This window comes from Alligator mississippiensis, chromosome 2 (genome assembly GCF_030867095.1).
Source record: "Alligator mississippiensis isolate rAllMis1 chromosome 2, rAllMis1, whole genome shotgun sequence".
In the NCBI taxonomy this organism is placed as follows: domain Eukaryota; kingdom Metazoa; phylum Chordata; order Crocodylia; family Alligatoridae; genus Alligator; species Alligator mississippiensis.
Window position 1 is genome coordinate 238,984,486 of NC_081825.1, and position 24,114 is coordinate 239,008,599.

At 42.3% G+C, this 24,114-nt stretch overlaps 1 protein-coding gene across 10 annotated transcripts in view; it reads right to left on the minus strand.

The window, feature by feature from the left end:
- Positions 1-2,788: 2,788 nt before the first annotated feature.
- MGA (MAX dimerization protein MGA) overlaps positions 2,789-24,114 on the minus strand; it is a 91,102-nt gene continuing 69,776 nt past the window's right edge. For all 10 annotated transcript variants that reach the window (XM_019496539.2, XM_059722960.1, XM_059722961.1 and 7 more), the window contains 8 exons: positions 20,622-20,746; positions 19,811-19,862; positions 17,980-18,162; positions 16,096-16,207; positions 14,177-14,407; positions 11,387-11,566; positions 8,209-8,361; positions 2,789-7,442 (listed from right to left, as the gene is read on the minus strand). In XM_019496539.2, the coding sequence (XP_019352084.1) occupies positions 6,127-7,442; positions 8,209-8,361; positions 11,387-11,566; positions 14,177-14,407; positions 16,096-16,207; positions 17,980-18,162; positions 19,811-19,862; positions 20,622-20,746 (2,352 nt within the window). In that variant the 3' untranslated portion in view covers positions 2,789-6,126. The remainder of the gene's footprint in view (positions 7,443-8,208; positions 8,362-11,386; positions 11,567-14,176; positions 14,408-16,095; positions 16,208-17,979; positions 18,163-19,810; positions 19,863-20,621; positions 20,747-24,114) is intronic.

Below are 24,114 nucleotides of genomic sequence, written 5' to 3' on the forward strand. Positions count from 1 at the left end.
TGGTTTGCAGAGATGGAACTGAGGAACAGTCAGTGTTCACACTGTGTTTTGAGGACCTAACGGTTTTGTAGTGCTTTTTCAACTATAATTAGATGCCATCTCCTGTCCAATCAGATTTTTCCATGAAGAGCCAAGGTTAGTGCTGTTTAGAGCATTCTGCTACAGGGATGGAAAAGAAATGGGTCTCCAGTGACAGTGCAACTTGAATAAACCACACACTACCATCACACCGTAGACCAGAGAAGGTAGTGTTTCATGCAAGTGCCAGAGAATCCATACCACTGAGTCTAGTATTTGCAACTAACACTTGAGATCTGCAAGGATACCTTTACTGCCATTTCAATTAACTGCTTTCTCAAGATCTTCCCTTCTGCACAGAAATGGATTTTTAAAAAGGGAGACCTCTAAAGCAGTAGTTCCATATTAACGAGCAGTAACCATGTGGTAGATAATACTAGCAAGCTTTTACAGAACATTTTTTGTCAGGGGTCTCTCAAAAAAACCCCTGCTTTTGGCTTTATCTATATGTCAGGATGTCAGGAGAACGAAGATGGAATTTTCACGCACAATTTGTTGCCCAAATTAAAGGGAAGACTGTACAAGGAAGCCTCACAGGTAGCACTCAGCATAGAGGGTTTAATACAGGACCACTGTTGAACTGGCAATAGGCAATCAAGAGGCATGAATGCACTGAACAAAAACACAGCTTCTGGAATATTTTCCATCCAAGTTTCTTGACTGAAAATAGCGCTGTCCATACTGCAGAAGTCTTCACAAAATAATGGCTATTTTGAGGGGAAACTCCACCCTTCTCCTAAAAAAACCCAACCATTTTCAGAAAAATCAAATGTTTCAAAGACCTTTTCTCCCCACATGAAAATGATTTCCCAACCAGTTCTAATAAATAATATGGAGAATAAAAACTGACCTTCCCATATTTTGGGATGGTAGCTCCCCAAATACCTTTTAAGCAATGTCTGCTCCAGTAGTGTTTAAAAGGTGACAAATGTGTAATTAGATTATGTATGAAACAATGAATTCTAGAATATTACTAAATAACTTATTTGCATTATGTTTAGTCAAACTTGATTTTCATTTTTTGTACAGAATGAGTTTTTTCTTCTTTTAGAAGTTATTAAAACCTTCTTTTAGAAAAATAAGGTATTAAAACCTTCTTAAGATGACTAGAGAGACCTTTAAATCTCAACCACCAATATTTGAACTTTTGGAAAGGATCTATCAAGAACTGCTCAGCTGTTTCTATGGGCTTCTTCATCAGTCACCTTGAGATCCATGTCTGAGTTATATAACGCTTATTCTGCAGAGCAGAGGTGTCTGCCAAAATCTCCTACAGAGTCTTTAATCTGTTGGTCCTGGATAAACTATCATAATAGAAGAAGAATCTGAAGTTTCTCCTCCAGGGTCACTCCAAAAGAATACCTCACTTGAACCCTGGAAGGCACTGAAGGACACCCCATCACAACAGCAAAGTTAAGTGGCATTTGCCTGTGCTCAGTTATCATGGGTCTGAATTCTAGATAAGCATGAGACAAGATGCCCTGCTCTGCCAGTATGGCAAGTCACAGAGCCAATGACTGACCAAACCAACCCCCCCACCCTTGGCAAGAGAAGGAAGACTTGTCCTAGCCTTTGCAAAGGAAGGGATGGGAAAACAAGAGACAATAGGAAAAAGAAAACGATGCTAAGGTTAAAAAGTAGTACATGACAATAAGAATTGCTAACAAAGTATAAGGAAAAAATCTCTCTCCATGTTTTAGTATCCTGTGTTTTATCACATTTTGCAGGTGGGGGGGAATTAGAACTGTTTAAAGGGGCAGGGAGGCTCCCCCTGTAAGACTGAAATCAGTCTAAACCAGCCCCTTTCAATTCCAACTTAGGTTTCACTGTGTGTATATATAACACACACCATATAAAATATATTGGGGGGGGAGGGGGGGGAAGGAAATCCTGAGGACAGAGCACAATTCATTCTACTGCCTGGCATCTGCTGAAATGGAAAGCTATCTGTCCATGTCAGCAAGAAAAACACAGTCAGAAAGGTATAAAAAAGATCCTAAAAAGTCTCTCTCTAACCCCAAACTATTTCTGTTTTCAACATAAAGCTTTCCAAGCAGGTCCAAACCTCCCCCTCCTCCCACCATATATACTTAGATCACAGGTAGGTACACCCCAGCATGGACGCCAAAGTGTGGCACACAAAGGCAATTTGCTTGGCATGCACACCATGGAACGGATGGCAGGGAAGGGGATGAGGCCCCTTGCAGCTCCTCTGTTCACCCCTGGCACGCCAACATCTTACAACCCAAGTCTGCAGGTGTTTTTGGCATTCTGTCCAAAAATGTTGCTGACCCCTGACTTAGATGATTGTTCTCCTGGGTTAAGACCTGATGGTAGATGAAGCAAAGCCTGAAAGCAAACCTGATCCAATAATTAAGGCTCACACTAAGGAAGGACACTCCCTTCCCCCCCCATTATACATGAAAACCAGATTTTTATTTGGAAACCCATATCAAATGAAGAGTTGCAAGCTCTTTGGGAAATGGACTGGCTTGTGTTCTAGCTGTAGGCAGTGACTAAATCAATTGGGTTCTGGGCCATTACTGGCAACAGTACAATACATGTACGTACAGAGTATAAAATGTTATTCATTCAAAGTATAGATAGACACTGAAATCCTTCATTGTGCTATGCGTCACCACTAAGACAATTCTGTACTATACATCCCTCCTTCCATCCTTCGTGCCCAGTAATGAGCTTCCAAAGTCAGTTTCTGGTTGAATTTGATTGGTTTATTTTAGTTTTACACTTTCTCCCTCACATACAGTCATTGAATAGTCTGTATTGTTAGATTTCTACAAAAATATCCATTTTTCAAAAGCAGAAAAGAGGGAAAGATATTTCAATATATAAAAAGGGGGGAAAAAAGCTAAATCTGACATTTCATTATATTCTTAAAAACATTCCAGGCTATTTACAGATGTATAAAAAACAAAACCAAATCTCCAGGGCTCTTGGTCTAGTGAGAATATGCTCCTTGCTGGGGTTTCCATTGTTCTCCCGATTCCAAACCCTCTTGCTACACAAGTCACACATCCTTGCATTACTGTCTCTTAAAATTGTGTACATGATTTCCGAAAGATTTGTTTCAAACCAACAGTGGCAGGGGTGGCGTCAGCATTCAAATTCATAACTAAACAAAGCTGCAGAGATGGGAGGTGAGGACTACAAAAAGCAAAAGACTGATGATCATTTCAAACAGGCTTTGTTGCTAAGCAGAACCTGCCAAACACCTCTCCTGGAGCTGTGCCAAGTGGTTCTTTCCACAGTTCAAGTCGGGGTTTGTTCCCAGTTGATTCTGTGACACCTTTGTGAAATAAGGCATGTCACCTTTTATCTCAACTGTATGCCTTTGATACAGCAGGAATTCCTGACTGCCTGCTGCCAAATCATAAACATATCCAGGCATTTTCCACCACCTTGATGATTGGCAAGAGGTCCCTCAAGGCAGGGAGGGCAATTCTAAAATGAGTGTATGACTTTAATATACCTGTCTTACGAAATGCAAAACTTTTTTTTTTTTTGTGTACAGAAAATCATTAATGCACCTTTCTGTAGTTAAAATTAGCCACTTTGAATCATGAAGGGGGTGGGGTGCAAAGAAGGAGCAGCAGAAAGGAAACGGGGTACTGCACATTAGATAGGTTTTTCAGCGTGCTGTCAGCTGCTGTTTCATGCAAAGCAAAAGTGGAATTTACTGGCAAATCAAACCGTCTTAGGCAGAACAACAAGTAACTTCAGCCTGTTAAAAGATGCCCCAAACCAGGTTCCCAGGTAAATCAATTCAAGTCTGGAGTAACTCCACTAAGGTCAGTATCATTACTCCAGATGATGTCGTGGGGTTAATTTTCTTCCCTTAATATCTATGCACTGGGTATAAAATGTATTTAGGTACTATTTCCCTTTTCTAAGGCATTGCATGACAGCTGTACACAGCTTTGCATGACTCTCATGCCAACCCAAGTCATCTTCTCAAAACCCTCTAACGCAGGAAGGAGATTAAGCATTTATGACACAAAATGAAGTTAAACCATTAAATAAGCAAAGGCAACAGAAGTGATATCCAACTGTCCGACTGCTTTACAACATGCCAGTTAGCATACTGAGGTGAGGAAACCTCCATTATTAGGCAGACTTTGGAGTAACTTTATGTATACATGTTTTACAAACTCTCTATTTGCTCTGCAGCCTAACAGAAAATTGTAATAAAGGAAATAAACCACAAGGTATCCATATCCCCTGACAAAGCCATTCTAGACACAGATCCAAAGGATTTAGCTTACTGAATACGGCATACAGTTCTGCTAAATGTACACCGCTTGACACTACTCCCTAACAGTGGAAGAATCTCACAGCCCCGGCAGGTAAGTGTCGCACACACACACAGGCACAACCTTGGTGCTGGGAGAGAGGAAAGCTTTTGTATTAGTGCATCACAAAGGGGAGGGGAAGAAATCCCAACTGCTGCTGTTGGGATATCGGGAATATGGAATTACATTCCTAAATACAATTCTGCAAGAAAGGCAAAATGCATCAACTATTTCCCAGATTCTATTCCATGTTCACAGCAATGATTTTCACCTCATAGGAGCATCTAAGAAGCCCCTCGAGTGCACCATAATTCCTAGTATTTACAAACTAGATAGGAAAATTAATTTATACACTCATTAACAAATCTTCTCTCCTAGGCTGAAAATGTAATTCTTCAAAGAAGCTATGAAAACAAAATTTGTGTACAAAAATATAAATATCTTTACAATCTGCAGGCCCTTCACATCCAACGGCTTAACAGTGAAGAGTATCTACAGGTTATTGAGTAAATGGTGGCAGAGGAGAATAAAAAATACATCTTGTGACTCAAATACTGCCCTATTTCCCTGGTAATGAACATATCTGGGGGGGGGTTTTGCTATACACATCTTGTGCAAATGCAGTGAGAAACCTCTGAGTACCTTTCCTGAATTCATACAGAAATGGAAGGTTTGGAAGGATATATTTACATAAACACATACATATACACCTCACTTATCTTCATTTTTGGGTTATAATAGGCCTAAAAAAAGTGTAACTTTCTTTAAAAAGTAACATTTCCTGTAAATGTATCAGAAATCTCTACATTTGTGAGAACTAAGGGGAAGGGAGGGAAAGGAAAAAGAGAAATGAGAGAAATTAACACAAGTTACTTAAGCAATACCTTTTAGATGTTTGGACTCGGGTACTCAAATGCATTTCTCCTGTCTGAAGAGAACTTATCTCCCTTTCTCCCATCTGAAGAGTTTTTTTTCTCATCCTGGATGCTTACTCAAGGAAGAATATCATGTGGTTTTATTTTATTTTTTAATTTGGAAAAATGTTCTTCTTTATGTAAGCTTTAAGATTTATTGTGGAAATATTCTAGAGAAGAGTTTTGGCAGGAGACTAACTCTCTCAGCAAATGGGAAAATTCTCACTTCAGCCTTCTGGATAACCTACGCCAGCTTTTCCTTCCTTCATTTAGGGCAACTTGTGTGAACAAGGTTATTTCCATCTCCTTTCCACAGGTTCACCACAGGCTGTGGGCTCTTCAAAAACTAAACAGGTGAACAACCCTACTTCTGCATAGATAATTTGACTGGTATAAAAACTAGCACCCCTGATTCCCTTCATCTAGAAGCAGCCTAGTCTGTTCAGAAACAAACATCTCAACTGTCTGTGCCCATCAAATCTCTGCTTTCCTAGACAACATTGGAAGGATACCACACGTCCATCAACAGTTATAGATCAGCTTCCTTCTTTTCATTGGGGGGGGGACGGGGGGGGAAAGCAGGGTTAATACCCCAAACACAATACTGAGGTAAAATATGTTAATGCAATTAAAGTTTCATAGCACTGATGTTTTAGTCTGGGACCTGCCCTCATTCAGAACAGAATGCTGATGCCATACTTCCTCTGCAGAACAACAAGAACAAGTTGTGGTGACACGGGAAGTGGTAAAACTCAGACACCAAATTCCTGTTAAAGGCCTAACTGCTCCAGATTTCCCTTTCTGTCTCTGAAAAATCCAAGCAGTCATTTGCTTGCAGTATTTGGAGGCAAGGTCCCAGTACTGTTCACTTTTGCAACCACAGGTGCCAAAATGGGCATTGCTTTGTTGTCTTGTCCTTCTGGAACACCCGTAGGTAATGCAGTTTTTAACCCAACTGGTGTCAGTTTTGCAACCACTGGAGCCAATAAAGGCATCACTTTAGTTCCCTGTCCCTCTGAGTCTAATGGAAGATTTGCTGCTTTTAATCCAAGTGGTGCCAGCTTTGGCATGGGCCTCCACAAAGTGTCAGTACCAGCTTCTGAATTAGTCTTCATCTGCAGGACTGGAGGAGTCACACTGGGAGGCTCTGCCATAGGTTTTAAGGTTTTACCACTTCTACCACCAGCCACTGAGAGGTTAGGAAGTGCATCCTTCATTCCAGAGCCTATCACTATTTTCAAAATGTCTGCTTCACTTGAAGGTTCTCCAGAGTTCTTCTCACCATCAGTTATGTCATCATCTTCCAAGTGAAGCAGCAGAGGACTGATGGAGCCACTACCCCCTCGAACTTCAGAAAGGTCCGAAGGTCTGAAACTGCCACCCAAGTGGCCGAACTGGAAGGATGTGCCATCTGCAGCGACTAGATCACTGGCTGCTCCTCTTCGAGTTTCTAAGTCTCCTGGAGAAAAGTCTGTGGTCAGGGTGCTAGGCAACTCTGACATGCTCGAATTGTCATCATTAAGCTGCTGATTGAGAAAGGCAATTTCATTGAGAAGTGAAGTGAGAGTTTCATCAGTGTCATCACTCTCCTCAATGCCACCCAGTATCTCACTTGGGTCCAGTTCTGCTTCCTCTATTGCAGAGGCGACTTTTCTCAACTCCATTTCTATCCTGGAGTCTTTGAACTCTTTAATCTGCAGTTTACGGAATGGAGAATCCTTTGCCTTCAACCTTTCTCCTCCCTGATCAGCATTCTTCCTTCTCCCTTGGCATCCAATGAACTCTCCAAGGCAGAGTTTTGTGGTAAAGGGCTCTTGAGAGTCCTTTGCAGAAGATGCATTCCGTAGCTGTGAAATGCTGCTGTCTTTATTTTCAAGAAAAACTGGTGTGGGTCCTTTGGCACTTTTCCCATCTCCAGCGCTACTGCCAGAAGATGCCTTGGCTTTCTCTTCAGAAAGAATGCCTTCACTCTGCTTGCTTTCACGAAGTCCTGTTTTCAAGGGCTGCTCAGAAGTTTGGGCACTTGCACCAGGGGTTATTTGAGAACTCTTGTTTCTATTGAGGTTTAAACTCATGCCTCCTTCACCAGCCAATGATGTCACATTAACAATTTTTGGCATCATGAACAAATCTTCACTCTCTATGAAATCAAAGAAGCAAAACCCATCAGGATCAGGGTGACTCCAGATAATTTGTCCTTTCCCATATCATCTGCCCCAAACAGTCTCTGCCATCCTACAAGGTTTAAGGCATCTGACCAAACAGAGTTTTGAATTTTTACCTTATTTTACTTTTTTCTACAAATCTGGAGTTCAGTTCTATGCTGAAAACCAAGTTGGTATAAACAACATGGAACCCCAGTATGTTGGCAACTACCTTTCATAATTATTTCTCTATTAAATGTGTTCATGTGAAAAAGCTGCTCTCCCCACTCCCAGCTGTGGCCAGACCTGCAGTTAGCTTGGCACTCTCTCTCACATTGTCATCAATAAGGGTTCTTTTAGAGCAGTTAAGCCCTCAGTTACACCTCTGGAAGCCCAATAGCTTCTGGCTATGCTCTGTGGCTCTTCTACAAACTTTTGCTCTCAAGTTCTCTGCTCTGGACGGCAGCAGGAAGTACTACTAGTGTAAACATCCACTGCCTTCTGCCTAGATCCTATGCAAAAAATCTTTTGTTAAGCCTTTCAGCAATAATCTGACACTGTAGTTCCAAATCAAACTAAACTTCGAACTATGACTTAATCAACAATAGGATGCATTCCTATTTTTGTATGTCCCCCTCACAGCTAAGAACTGTGAAAGTAAAACTCAATGTTAGTTACCACCCTGAAGAACACCAGAACCAAGTTTTGTCTCAAAAGTATTTCACATGCCCAAACATGAGGGTCCCTGAGTATAAAACTTACCTGAACTGGGCTCTACAGCTGTTACTACAGCTGGTGGTACTGCGTTTCCAGCAACAGCTGACAGAGCAATGGGAATGGTGGAGTTAGTAAAGATTCCTTTCACTTGAACAGGAACTGGTGAGCCAGGTAGCTGAATCATCACAGAAGTAATACCTTATCCAGGAAGAAAAGCAATCTTTTTTAATGCTGGCACATGAATGGGAAGTAAAACATTACAGCTCCTAAAGCAGTGGGGGCCAATCTTTTTTTTGGCAGGCATGCCACAAAATAGCATCTCCCCCCCACCAAGTAACACACTGATCCTCCCTCCTCTGCCTGATGTGCTCCTTGCCCAATCTTTTGCTCTGCTTTATTTCCTGTTTCCTCCCTGATCTGTCATGTGCCACACAAAGGCTGCCCATGACACTTATGGCCACCCTTCCCTTAAGTTATGGCATCATTTGAAAACAGTAGAAATATTAACAATAAGATAACCTATTTCTTAATAAGATCATCCCTATATTCTCCCGTTTACACTCAGTTTCACGGATTTTCTTGCCTCTCTTATTTGGGATAATTAAACAGATTCTACATTCCTGATGATAAAATGGTAAATGGTTTATATTGCATTGCTTAATATTTTGGTTATGTCCTCAGGTGTTTTTGTCATTTGTATCAGATTATATATACACTGCAGTCAGATCCAATCCCATTCATCAATTACAAACAGGCAAATGAATATAAGGATCCTACTGCTGAGGACAAGTGTTATTTTATAAGCCAAAACATACAGATCATAGCATCATAGTACTTGGGGTCAGAAGGGACCTAAACAGATCATCAGGTCTGACCTCCTGCCCCGGGCAGGAATGGGTGCTGGGATCATATCAACCCAGCCAAATATCTGTTCAGCCTCCTCTTGAAGACCCCCAAGGTAGGAGAGAGTACCACCTCACTTGGGAGCCCATTCCAGAGCCTGGCAGCCCTAACCGCAAAGTAATGTCTCCTGATATCCAGCCTGAACCTTCTCTCTAATAATTTGTGATCATTATTCCTAGTAACCCCAGGTGGTGCCCGGGGGAACAGAGCCTCCCCCAATTCCCACTGGTCCCCCCTGATGAGTTTGTAAACAGCCACCAGATCTCCTCTCGGCCTTCTCTTGTGGAGGAGGCTGAGTAAGTTCAGGCCCTTTAGCCTCTCTTCATAAGGCCTGCCCTGCTGCCCCTTGACCATGCAAGTGGCCCTCCTCTGGACCCTCTCAATGCTAGTCACATCCCTCTTGAAGTGTGGTGCCCAGAACTGGACGCAGTACTCCAACTGCGGCCTGACCAATGCCGCACAGAAGGGAAGGATCACCTCCCTGGACCTGCTTGTGATGCATCTGTAGATGCACAACAAGGCGTAGTTAGCCTTACTGACCGCTTCTTCGTATTGGCGGCTCATGTTCATCCTGGAGTCAACAATGACTCCAAGATCCCTTTCTGCCACCACATTGACAAGAAGGGTGTTACTCAGCCTATAGGCATGTTACTGGTTCCTTCTCCCTAGATGCAGTACCTTGCACTTGTCTGCATTGAATTCCATCCTATTCTCATCTGCCCACCTCTGTAACCTATCTAGATCTAGCTGGATTCTGTCCCTCCCCTCCAGCATGCCCACCTCGCCCCACAACTTGGTGTCGTCAGTGAATCTGGACAGTGTGCTTTCCACACCCACATCCAGATCACTGATAAAGATGTTGAACAGTACAGGCCCCAGGACCGAACCCTGGGGGACTCCACTGCCCACATCCCTCCAGGTCGAAAACGACCCGTCCGCCACCATTCTCTGGGTTTCACAGTTGATAGGGTCGGAAGGGACCCGAGCAGATCATCAAGTCTGACCCCTGCCATGGCAGGAAAGAGTACTGGTGTCAAATGACCCCGGCAAGGTGTTCATCTAGCCTCCTTTTAAAGTCCCCCAGGGTAGGAGCCAGCACCACTTCCCTTGGAAGTTGGTTCCAGATCCTAGCCGCCCTGACTGTGAAGTAGCGCCTCCTGATATCTAGCCTGAATATACCCTCTGCCAGCTTGTCACCGTTATTTCTAGTCACTCCTGGTAGTGCTCGGGGGAACAGGGCCTCCCCCAATGCCTGCTGGTCCCCCCTGACTAGTTTGTAAATGGCCACTAGATCCCCCCTCAGCCTTCTCTTGTGGAGGCTGAACAGGTTCAGGTCCCTTAGCCTCTCCTCATAGGGCCTGCCCTGCTGGCCCCTGATCATGCAGATGGCCCTCCTCTGGATCCTCTCCATGCTGTCCACATCCCTCCTGAAGTGCGGCGCCCAGAACTGGATGCAGTACTCCAAACGTGGCCTGACCAATGTTGCATAGAGGGAGAGGATCACCTCCTTGGACCTGCTTGAGATGCATCTGTGGATGCATGACAAGGTATGGTTGGCCTTCTTGACCGCGCCCCCACACTGTTGGCCCATGTTCATTTTGGCATCAATAATGACACCAAGATCCTTTTCTGCCTCTGAACTGATGAGAAGGGAGTTCCCCAGCCTGTAGGTATGCTGCTGGTTCTTCCTCCCCAGGTGCAGCACCTTGCACTTGTCAGTGTTGAAACCCATCCTGTTCTCATCCACCCGCCCCTGTAACCTGTCTAGGTCCAATTGCAGCCTATTCCTCCCTTACAGTGAGCCCGCTTCTCCCCACATCTTAGTGTCGTCTGCAAATTTGAACACGGTGCTTTTTACCCCCTCGTACAAGTCGCTGATGAAGACGTTGAACAGTGCAGGCCAGAGGACCAAGCCCTGCGGAATCCCACTGCCCACCATCCCTCCAGGTTGAATAAGACCCGTCCACCATCACTCTCTGGGTGCGGCACTCCAGCCAACTAGTGACCCATTTGACTGTGTAGGTGTCGACACCAGAGTCTCCTAGTTTTTTAATGAGAATGGGGTGAGAGACAGTGTCGAAGGCCTTCCTAAAGTCCAGAAAGACTACGTCCACTGCTACCCCTGTGTCTAAGGATTTTGTGACCTGGTCATAGAAAGACCCCAGGTTGGTCTGACAGGACCTGCCTCTAATGAACCCATGTTGGTTGCCCCTAAGCATAACCTCCCCTGCTGGCTCCTCGCAGACATGCACCAGAATAATTCTCTCATGGGTGCAACCATCTAGCCAATTTGCCACCCATCTGACTGTGTAGGCCTTACCTGGTTGTGCTGTCACAGTGTTGCTGGCAGTTTGAGGCTTTAGCTCAGCTTGCAAGAGTGTGGAAGGAACAGCTGCCATCTGCCCCGGCATTAGGGGGCTCTTCAATGTGAGTACTTGCCCTTGTGGAGTCATCACTAGGCTGGCAGTAGTTAGTGTCAGAGGAGGGGATGTGGTTTCCTCTGCATATAAATAATGAAAATAAGTCATTTGTGACACTGAATTCTTGAAGACCTTCAACCAGTCTACTAATGCGAGCTGAAAGCTGATCTCTTTTGGATGGATGGTACTATCAGTATAGGTGGACACAATCCACTTTCTTAATTGATGACCAATTTTCTTGGATCGAATGTGTTAATAACTGACAACAATGATTATGCTCTAGAGTACCTGTACTTCCTTTGAGATTTGGTGGCCAAGTAGGGCAGGCCTATACCATAATTTAAGGCTGACAGTAAAGGTTGCCTCTATTAGCCTGACTCACAAGCCACCCCACCTTCTGTATTAGCAAATGCTGCACCCAAAGCATAAGTAGGAAGAGAACTGATTCCTAGTAGGGTGTCTTTCTAGGAATCTGCTTATTGTCTACCTCTCTTTCTGTGCTGTGGGATGTAAAGGGACAGATGTCAGACACAAGTTGTAGGATTACTGTGGGTAAACGTCTTGTTTTTTTGTGGCTGAGAATACCCAGGAACGTTCTGAACACACACTGAGGAGAGCCGAGCAGGAAAGCTCAGCCACATGAGACCTTCTGGGGGCAGGCTGGGCTGCCGCCAGGGAGCATCCTTAGCACAGATGAGGGCTAGTTTGAGCTAAGGGGCAGGACAAAGTAGCATTAAGTGGTAGATAAACCCATATATTCCATTTTTGGTGTGCCTGTGCCCCACCGGTGACCTGATTCATCTGAAAGGCAGTGTCTGTCAAGGCCATGCCTGTGCCTTGCAGCCAAGTGCATGAAGGAGCATGGCACCTACAACTATCCTTCAGTTCCTTCAAAACCGAATCCAGGAATTTATGGGGAAAGGATGACAGATTGTGAAGTACATCTGGACAAACTTCTAGAAAAAAAACCAAACAATTACAGCAGGATGAGTGAACACTCCTTCAAATGATTCTACTTATGGTACCTCACCTGCAGTAACTTAGGTCCTGAAGCATTTGCTCTGGATTTACCATAGCAAGGTATTTTGCACTCCAATGAATGACGACAGAATGTGAACTGAATACCTCCTAGCCTCTATGAACTGGAGGGACTGAAACACCTTTCAGTGAAGTTGCAGACCCTGCCTGAGCTGCAGTGAAGTGGGGTCCAAATATATGAGATACTTCAATTTGTCCTACCTGAGCGCATATTCTAATCCAAACCAAAATCTATTTATGTACACTCTGCGTGGGAGCAGGCTAACTTTTCATATTATCAAAAGATGAAAAGCAGTCTAACTGAATTTCTGAATGGTTTCATTAGGTTCAAGTAGTGTAAGTGTACTCCCTACGCACAGAGCATGGAGTCTAGCGTCACCCAATTGAAATGCAGCTTGGGGTAGAAAACCAAGAGGTGGATCACTCAATTTAAGTGCAAATCCAGGACCACATCAGACAAAAGGTAAGAACTTCTGTTGACATCATAATGTCACTCTGTCCTAAAGGGATACTGGATATGGTGAATCTGCAAGGAGGGTGCATATTTCTTTTATGTTTTTGCCTGCACATCTTTGTTACACTCGTTCCTGACAAGCACATCTCTTCATCAATGCAGACTTCTTCCTAACAAGCTAGTCTCAGCTAAGTGTGGTCACTGTTTGTCTGGCGACTGCAGAAAAGTACTGGATTTGACAGCAGCGAAGGTCTACCTACCTCAAGACAGGCTCCCCACCATGCTGTGCCTTACTGATTGATGTCAAACTTACTCAAATACATCAATTAGTATATATTCCATGTGGGGGACACAGCAGTTTGCTAGACTTACCCTGTGCTCCAAACAGGATTGTCTGAGATCAGTATATAAACAAGATAGATACCAAAAGGATATAGCCCCTCCTGAAGTATTTTCTTTGTTAGATTGGTGGAAGAACTCTGTAAGGATGCAGCAGACTACCATTCTCACCTCCTCCTTCTATCAAGATATCTATAATGGATCCATCCACCCTCTCTAGCAGAGTGCATTGCATTTCGGCCACCTGCAGTTGCAATCTTAACTATTTTAAGAACTGTAGCTGCACCTAACTGAAAATTAGATTCAGGTAAGTGTACAATTCACAGAAAGCAGAAACTAAAAGGGTTGCAGCTTGCTGCAATAGGCTATAGGAAGGAACTGACAGGCAGCTGTGGACATCCTGCCCTCTACATCCCTGGCTCTGGGGCACTAAAGGGATTACAGGAACAAGCACAACAAACACAGCTTTTCAAAAGAACATAATCTTGCATGCATGGAGTACATAACCAGGAGATATGCAAGTCACTTGGACAATCACACACTCAAAGAAGAACCCAAAATCACCTTAATTTTCCCGTGCTGAGGGCTCATACCCAATATAGCTACTTCAATAAGAAGTGACTGTCATTTATGTAAGTTGCCCAAATGTGACAGAATTTATTTATGAAGGTACACCATATACCTTCTTGTTCTAACAATTTCACCTTTATTCTGTGGGATACTCATGAATTTACAGCACCGAGAAAGCTACATAAGCAAGACGCACCCCTTCCCCCGACTCAGTATTATCCAGTAACACTTTTTTCCTTTTCTTTCTTTTTTTCGCAAGTAGATCATACATGCATATTTCCCAGCTTACCTGTTGCCTGGTTTCCTTTTCTAGCAAGTATCAGCGGCTTCCCTCGCCGATTTGTTACAATCATTTGTCCCAGCTCTCTGGAGGAAGTAATGGATCCTTCTTGCTGTCTATTGGGCATGGTGGTGACAGAAGACTCCTTTGGTTCTACTTGTTTCTTCTTTTGCGCTTCTACTGCTTTTTGTTTGGCATAAATATATTCTAGCTTCTTCAGGACCACCTCCTCTGTTTTACCTACAGACAAGTTAATGGACAAATAGCACCAAACAGGCTTCAAATACTGTTTGCTCTCAAAACCAAGACTTGGAAATGGAATCAACTAGGACCCAGCAACTTACATGCTGACTGCTGGGCCTGAGAACATCATTTACCTGTGACTGAGAATGCCTTATTTTACACAAGGTGTGTTATAAACTAACCTTATTTGAAGAAAGGCAATTTTGGAGTAAACTAGTAATTTTCAAGCAGCACAGAGCCACAGACTAAACTATGAGACCAATATGTAGCTATAAAGAGGAATCATTTATATTATATCTGAAGAAAAATGAACTGCGTTCAAAAGCTTGACTAAATCTATCCCAAAAATGCAGCTGGCCCAATAAAATACATTACCCACAAAAATCTTTGTCTCTCATGTAAAATATAACCAAAACTAAAAAAAAATTGCATTAAGGCTCTTTCTTGATTGAATAAGTCTCAGTTAACAGCAGCCTTCCAACTGAAATTTTCAGGAGGATTACCAGTTTTAATGTATTTCTAGAAGAATGGAAAGTACCATATTTACCTTGATCCCACGATGAGATTTCCCCCCTGCATTTAACTGGGGGGGGGGGGGGGAGAAGAGAGAATCCCTCATCTTGGAATCGAGCATGAGGTGGTAGGAGGAGAGGTAAGCTGCAGCTGTGGCTGCCCTTCGCCTCTGCACCCCCTGCTTCTCTCATCAGCTTCATAGCTGGCACTACTGTTACAGGGCTGGGCTATGGCCATGCTCCAGTGCAGATGGTGCCTACCAGTGCAAGAGCCTAAGCAAAGGTAAGGCAGGTGAGGGGCACAGAGGCAGACCCTACCACTGTTTTCCCTGCTGCAGTGGTGGTAGGGATTAATTTGAGACAATCCTCCAATAATTATAATGATTGTATACATGGAAAACTATAGTAAATTTATACATTTTCCATTTTCTAATTGTTGGGGGGTTGTCTTAGGTTCAGGTAAAATATGATAGTCTTTTTACCCAGGCTTAACAGAACATAGAACTGACTTTGCATAACTACATGAATACTAGGATCATCCTAAGAACAAGTTATTCAGCATGGAATATAACAAACTTGTGTTTGCTGGACAGAGCTAAATTAATTTTCTGGCTGATGCAGCTACTCTCAAAGTTATGGGGTTAAGAATATAAAAGTTCCTCAGGAAGTTGAAAGCGTGTAATGGAAGGCAACAACATCAGACTTGTGTCCAAAGAGAATCACAGTTTTTGAAGACTTAACAGGCTATCTGAAGATGGCTCTATGCCTAGATGAAATGAAATATTCTTCCTTCTAGATGTTCTCAGTACATCAGACACTACAGTCCTAGAGCTCTCTAGCACGGAGACTTGTGTCGCCCTCTCCTTTACCTGTGTAGGCAGAACAAATGGGGAAGACTTCAGAAGGATGACTGTATTCCTATAACCTGATGACCAACAGGTCTGAGTTCTGTCGTCAGTCCACTCCACTACAGAATTCATAGACTTCAGTTTGAAGCATCTCCTCACCCTTTTTATTATGTAAACACTGAATCCGTTTTCCCAAATACATTTCAATCCTATCTCTGCCTTCTAAACTCTAAATCTAAGATGACCAGTCTCCCACTCAGTTGAATGTCTACTGAGGTCCTTTCTTTTTAGTATTTCAGCCACTTTATCCCTAAAATGATCTTACCTGAAAGAGTGGATACTTTGCGGATCAACGCATCCTGTTTGCGAGTCAGTAAGTTCTTCTGTCCAATCAGTTTATCTGCCTGATCAGTCAACCCTTGAATTTCTTCATAGGCCTAGAAGAATACCGAAGCACCAATTTAGAGACTAACCTTATGCATAATGCAAAAAAAAGGCAGTTCTCCTGTCCTCCAAACCAGGGATTCTCAACCCTTTTAAGACTTGGGGCATCTCCTGGTAGACTGAAGGCACCCTTGTTAGACTCAAGGCACCCCTCAGCAAATGCCAGCTCTTTTACTTGTTTTTTGACAACAGAAAAATAGAGCAGTTTTTCTGCTGCAGGAAACACCACAACAGGTCTGAATGTTTTTAACACTATGGATTCCTATCTGAAGTCTGTGGGTTTATTTTGCGAATCATGTTTGCACACCTAACAGAGTTAACATTGTGTGGTACCTGCGGCACCCTTGAAAAAACTCAAGATACCCCAGGGAGCCATAGCCCCCTGGTTAAGAATCACCGCTCTAAACAACAGCATTTAAAAAAAAAAATCTCCCTGCACACATTTTTTACCGATATTATTTTGAGAAACTAGGACACAGTTGAATGCAAGCAATGCTTTTACTTCAAATCTGTGCACTTCTGTAAAGAAAACAGCAAAGTCCTATGATTCTAATGTAGGGATATACATAATTATCTATCCATGCAATTAGGCTGGAAACCGTTATGTCTGTGTGCCACCATAAAAATTATGGTGGCACACAGCACAAGCAAGACAACGTCCATACCCCTTGTTAAGCTACAAATGCTGAAAAATAATTGCGGGTGCAACATATGCCGTATAAGCGTGTGTTATTATTTTGCAGTGGACCTCTGCTTTACACCAGAATGCAGGCAGCCCAGGACTGCCCACACCCTCCAGCTGCCCTGTGCACACGCCCGGTCCTGCATGCCCTGGGAATGGGAATACCATTTGCAGACATGGAAAGGGAATTTCAGGGGTGTATAGGTTCAGGCCCTAAAGCCTCAGGGTGCCTGCCCAGGCTCCTGTTGGCAGAAGCATAGCTTGGGAACCACCTGGCAGGGGAGTCTGAGCACATATTGTGCTGCTGCATCCAGATTTGGAGTGCCCCTGTGTAAACTGGGGAACCGTGGGTCCCCTGCTTGCAGACATATGCCCTGAGATTCCCCAGGTATATAACATGCTGTCGCACCTCAATTTGGGGTGTACCTCTGCAAACAGGGAAACCCGGAGTTTCCCCATTTGCAGAAGCACACCCCAAGTCAGATTCTCTGGACACACATCTGGACAAATGGAGAAACCCAGGGTTCCCGTTTGTAGAGGTGCACCCTTAACACTGTCTCACAGGATCAGGCCCCAGCCACTCCCAGAAGGATCCTGGCCATGCAGGATAATGGACATCTGTTTTACCCAGTGAAGTAGAATATCTGTGCCAGGACACATCCCCACACAGCTGTTCTGCTTTATTTGGTATCTGTTTATAGCCTTATGGTCCATTTGTTTCTTGCCATGTATGCTGTTCTAATAAAATCCTATGCTGAAATATAACATTTAATGAAGGGAAATCTCTTCCAACATCAAACAGGGATAATTCTCTTTAGTATACGTTAAAATGTCCTGGTTGTAGAAGTTAAAACTTTTATCAACTTTATTTATTGTATTGAAATCATGAAAGGAGTAATGAAGAAGGAAGCTAAATTCTTCATACTTTTATCGTGCGAACTGATCTAGAGAAGACATACATTCACCATTACCAAAGGATTCTTATATCCTTAAAGTGCTTCTAAAAGACAATGCCACCTTGCCTACTACCCCAAACTACAGGGGTTTTTTCTCCATTTGCGTTCTCACTTGTAAAATACTTACTTGTTTGAGGATGTAGCACTTGGAGACCTTTGGAATGTTGTGCAGTCCCAAAGCTCCCTTCAGCTTCTCAAAAAGATCCCTCATTTCATTGCGGCGTCGACGTTCATTTGCTGTGTGCGTCTGGCGGTAATGAGCAAAAGCCTCTGCCTCACTCTTTTGCTTTCTGTTCCAAAATTGAGGTTTCTGTTGGAACAGAAACTATGTGATGAGATCAAATAAAACACGAATTCAAGAGCAAATGAATACACACCAAACTTACAGTCGCTACAGACACGTTTCTAGGGTGTCTGTGCACAAAAGCTTGCAATTAAAGAAATTTTTTTGCAAAAATCTTGTTAGAAGTTATATCTTTTATTAGACCATCACGAGCCCCAATTGCTTTTTCCTCTAGACCAATACAGCTACAACTTGGATACCTAGATAACCGAACACACAGCAAGTCACAACATTGCTAAATAAAATCATAACATTTAGCTACCAGCTCTTTACAAATGCTGATGCATCCTGAGAATATGACATCCTGTAGTAATTGTGTAATACAGTTGAAGAAACCAAACCTACATCCTTCATGGAGACAAAGTTAAGAACCTGAGCAGCCATTACTATTTACAGCAGGGGCGGGCAATTATTTTGGGTGGAGGGCTGCTTACAGAGTTTTGGCAAGCCATTGACGCCTGCATGACAGCAGCCAGGAGCAGATAAATATTAATTTTCTTAATTTTTTAGGGGCCCCGCAGGCTGGATAGAATGGCCTGGTAGGCCGCATCTGGCCCGTGGGCCACATTTTGCCCACCCCTGATTTATAGGCACTCAGTATATTAAAGAACCTCTGTAATTTACAGACACTGCAATACAAGGCAATATGCCATGGTTTTAATAAATACCAGCCAGCATGCGCTTGTAACTTATCCCTTTTACTTTTTTTTTTAAACTCCCCCCACGCAAAAAACCACAATGAATACTGAAGCTACCAAATCAAACTTTGGACAACTGAACTTCTAACTGTTAAACCAATTTAATTTATATATAGTTGCAGGAGTATGGAGGGAATGGGGGGCAAACAGACAGCTCCCATAAAAATAAGGGAGCTCAGAGAACATATTAATTTAAGGTACAGATAATTTAATTAAAATTGTTAAAAAGCAGGCTCCGATTAATTTAGCTGCCATGAAGTAAATATATGGCTAGCTATATTTATGCTAGTAAATTTGTTGGTTTTATTGTTATTTTGAAAGCTTTTGTATGCAAACTTTTTCATTCTGCAATACAGCATTGCATCTCCTTACAGACCTCTTCAAGCCAATTATGGAAGTCATTTTGAGTCTGTTCCAAAGCCCATGAAAAGAGTCACACTGATTTAAAGGCCTTTTGATTTAAAGCCCAATTAAGAGTTCTCTACCTTAACACAGTATAAGCTATTTAAGATATCATTTTCAGGAATCCAGATTCCCTTTGCCACTTCAGTAGTCTTGTCGATAAACCATAAATCCCTTTTACCAAACAAAGGAAAACCTAATTCCAAAATGTATTACATTACACACACAGCAAATTATATATGCTATGAAGAGAAAATCTGTGACATCTTAAGAGTTAAAAGATATAAGAGCAGTAATTTCCTACTATATATTTAAACTTAGATCCAAAGCCCTCAAAAGTTAAGGTCAGGCTTTTCACTTGAATGGGATTTTAATTGAAGGATCAACCCTTACCTGGCTTCCAGCCTTGTTAATTGTAAGTTTACATATCACATTTATGTTTCCCTGGTTATAGAAGTCTATGTTTAAAATGGGAGATGTGATATTAGAAGGGAAAAAAAGGAGTAACTGTATACCTTAGTAGACTTTTCTGTTGTTTTCTCATCTGAAGAGCTGCGCATATGGTATCTGGAAGACAGCCAAAAAGTTTTTCCCAACGCTAATCATCTCATATGCTCTTTTGTCATTAACTACCCTCCCAACAGACTCAGAGTTACCTGCATTTATTCCCTGAAAATATGAGACAAATGTTTACCGCTAAGATCTTTTTCAAGAAAATAGGCTACATTTTGGATATTGTCATACTTACAAAAATCCAGCTTTCTAAAAAGTGTAAAATAACCAACCATGCAATGCAAACAGACAAGCTTCTATTTCTCCATATTAAGAGATTGAGCAATAAGTGTCTGTCAGCAACATCTTCAAATACGTTAAATGTGAACTGCAAAGCCAAAACAAATGGTTTGTACTAAAGAAAAAAACAAATTCATGAGCAATTGAATACACACCAAAGTTACTGTGTTATTATAGTCTCAATCCTAGATATTAAAATAAAAATACCCACACAGTTCCCCAATATTTTCTGAGAATCTTTTTGCTTTTAATGTATTCACATCTAGTAATAAATCATATCTTGACTTCCCTGTTTTTACTGAAATATACTTCTCAGAACGGGGAGATAAAGTATATTTTCAGATACGCCAAGTGATCACCAAGATTCTTTACAGATTTTGCAAAAATCTTTCATCAAAAAAAGGATGAGCTACTGCCAACATAGCACATAAAAAGGGGAAAAATATAACTATTTGGTCAACTAGTTCATTTTCAAGCACCTCGCTAGGAAAAAAACTGCGTTAATGCTTTCCATTAGTAAAGAAAAAAGTGTACTTCTGCTTGGAAGGTCGAATATTAGCAGCAGTGGCCTTCAGACGAGCAATATTAATCTTCTCTGACAGTTCTTCCACAGTTTCAATGTCCACCTGCTCTTCATCCTCGCTGTACTCGCACGAATTCTGGAATAGTCATTTAACAAAATAAGTATCTAATTCTGGAACAAGAGTTCAAGTCAAACACTTTTTTCACTTTAGACTCAAGAGATTATAATATTACAATAGGAAACAAGGCTGGTTTCTGCCAAGAAACAGAGGTTAGACAGGGTTTTTTTTAAATAATCTTAACCATGACTTTCAAGGAAAACAGCTCCCTCCCACCATTTCAGAGCAGACTGGGAGTGATGGCAAGGCCAATTTTTGCTCTTTATTCATTTAGTATAAATTACACAAAGCCTGCACGGAGGTAGTCTTCTAATTTACACTTTCAGATACAAAATCAGACTGTCCTTAAGATGAAGCCTTATTCATTTTGGACCTTTCCCACTGACTTATTCTTGCTCCAATTAAAATTAATGCCAATTTGGAAATCTATGGAACTAGCAAAAATTACTATAACAGAAAAAGAAAAAAAGTCATTTTTTACACTGTGAATTTAACTTTTCTTAATGCTTAGATTCAGTTTTACTGTTTTTTTGGAGGCCCATGACATCTTTCTCATGTCTCTAATTCTCCTACACTATGTGAGGAACTCATGCACAAGCTTTCTTCAGTTCATGCAAAAATGAGTGCTTGACCAGTCACTCTGGTGCTCTTAAGAACACTGCCCCTACAGTTATTTTTAAATAAAACCAACTCCAAGGCAGATATGCTTTAAGATTATCCCAACACAGTGACCTAAAAAATCCTATCCCAGTTGTCACTATAGAGATTAAAAAACTGTGTGCCAGTGCTTAGAATGCTAGAATAGCAAAGTCTTATTCAGTGTCATACATAAACCTCAAACTCTAACAATTTACAAAAACAGTCTTTATTCTTTTACATTTTCATCACTAATTTAATTATACACTAATATTTCCTTCCTTTTTTGTGAGAAATATAATTATGCCTCCATTCTAAACTTCATTTCACCGAAGTACCCTGAACCACTCTCATCTTGCTCTCTTCCTGGTCTTCTCTTATCTCTCTCTCTTTTTTTCTTTCTTTCTATCCCTTCCTTCCTTATAGGGAGCTGCTTCCTCTCTTCTTTGAATTGTATACTTACCTAAAACCAATACAAACATTTAATTACAGAAAATAAAATAAAAATTAAGTAAAAAGACAACATGCATTGATAACAGCAGAGAAAAGCGAGAGGTTTGCAAAAGATACTGCTTTATTTCAATTGGCAACTTATTCTGCCTATTACTGTGAATACACAGAGCAGTACTGCTATTTTAACCAAGTCTTCCAGCTGAAAAGGAAAAAAATGATGTTGGATTACATACTCGAGATATTGGTAACTGGCTGTAGCTCAAGGTTGGCTGGGGCAGCAGAGGACAGTCAATATGAATACAGAACCATCTATAACTCCATAACCACTTGGTGCCTGCTAATATAGTATTTCCAATTATCAGTAAACCATAAACTAAATATAAACCAATGGTATGCTCTTGTTGGAAAATAAATAAATAAATAAAAAAGCCAACAGCATCCTGGGTTATATTAACAGGAGTACCATTTGCAAATCAAGGGAAGCGATTCTTCCACTCCATTCAGAACTGGTGGGGCCTCACCTGGAGTACAGTGCCCAGTTTTGGACCCCACACTTCAAGAAGAATATGGACCACGTGGAAAGAGCCCAACATGGATCAACAAAGATGATTAGGGGCCTTGGACAAGCAAAGACTGAAGGGGAATTTGACAGCATTCTTCAAATACCTGAAGGGAGATTGATTACAGAAAGATGTAGATGGGCTTTTCTCAGTGACTGTAGGGGAGGGGACTAGGAGCAACAGCCTCCAGCTTCAGCAGGGAAACTGAAGTTAGAGACTAGGAGGAACTTTCTGACTATGAGGGTGGTCAAGAACTGGAATAGTTTACCTAGAGAAGTTGTGGAAACTCCATCCTTGAGAGTTTTCAAGAACAAGTTGGACAGAGTTGTCTGGGATGATTTAGTTAGGGATGATCCCGCCCTGAGCAGGTGGCCAGACTAGCTGACCTTGTAAGGACCCTTCCAGCCCTACTTTTGTATGATTCTATGAACTTACGCTAGGGGAACATGGCACTTAAAGTGATCTAACTTAGAACAGGCAAGGGGAAATAAAAATAATGTTTCTTAGGTGGTAAAGTCCTTTCTTTTAGCAGCATCTCCCACAGTAGTGTACTACACAGGTTGTGCTTCTGCAGATTGCAATACAAATTCAGCACCACTGCTAGTTTACTGTATACTTGACTCCCCCATGCTGCTCTACCACATGAGTTAATGCAAAGATTTTTATACATAAAACTCTCAACAGGATATTATTCAAATTAAGTAGCTAGAAACTCTTGCAACTATGCACAGAAACACTTCTGCCATCTCATTTACTGACAGTAAGTTTCCCTTTGTTACTGAGATCTTATATTGATGGCAAAATTGTGGGATACATCGCTAGCAGAAAGGAAACCAGCAGTATATGTACTTCAAACCATTACAAAGCACAGCATCTCCCTTAATTTCATAGATTTCATAGACATTAGGGCTGGAAGGGACCTTGGAAGATCGAGTCCAGCCCCCCGCCCAAAGGGCAGGACGTCAGCTGGGGTCATAGGATCCCAGCAAGATAAGCATCCAGTTTCATCTTGAAGGTGTTCAATGAAGGCGCTTGAACAACCTCCGGTGGCAGGCTGTTCCAGACCTTGGGGGCTCGGACAGTAAAGAAATTCTTCCTTATGTCCAGCCTGAAACGATCTTGTAGCAGTTTGTGACCATTCGTCCTCGTCATCCCTTGGGGCGCTCTGGTGAACAAACGTTCCCCCAGATACTGGTGGTCACCCCTGATAAACTTCTAGGTGGCCATCAGATCACCCCTGAGCCTGCGCTTTTCCAGGCTAAAGAGCCCAGGGCTCTCAGCCTGTCATCGTAGGGTCTGCTTCCCTGACCTCTGATCATGCGCGTGGCTCTTCTCTGGACTCTCTCAAGCTTCTCCACATCCATTTTGAATTGTGGAGCCCAAAACTGGACGCAGTACTCCAGCTGCGACCTCACTAAGGCCGAGTACAGGGGGAGAATGACGTCCCGGGATTTGCTTGAGAAGCATCTATGGATGCAAGCCAGCGTTTTGGTCGCTTTACTAGCCACAGCATCGCATTGCAGGCTCATGTTCATCTTGTGGTCAATGATGACCCCCAAGTCTCTTTCTTCCATAGTGCTAACCAACATAGCACTGCCGAGCCTATAAGGATGCTGCGGGTTTTTTTTCCCCAAGGTGGAGAACCTTGCATTTATCGGCGTTGAACACCATCAGATTCTCATCCGCCCACTTGCTGAGCCTGTCCAGGTCAGCCTGGATCATCCGCCTGTCTTCTGG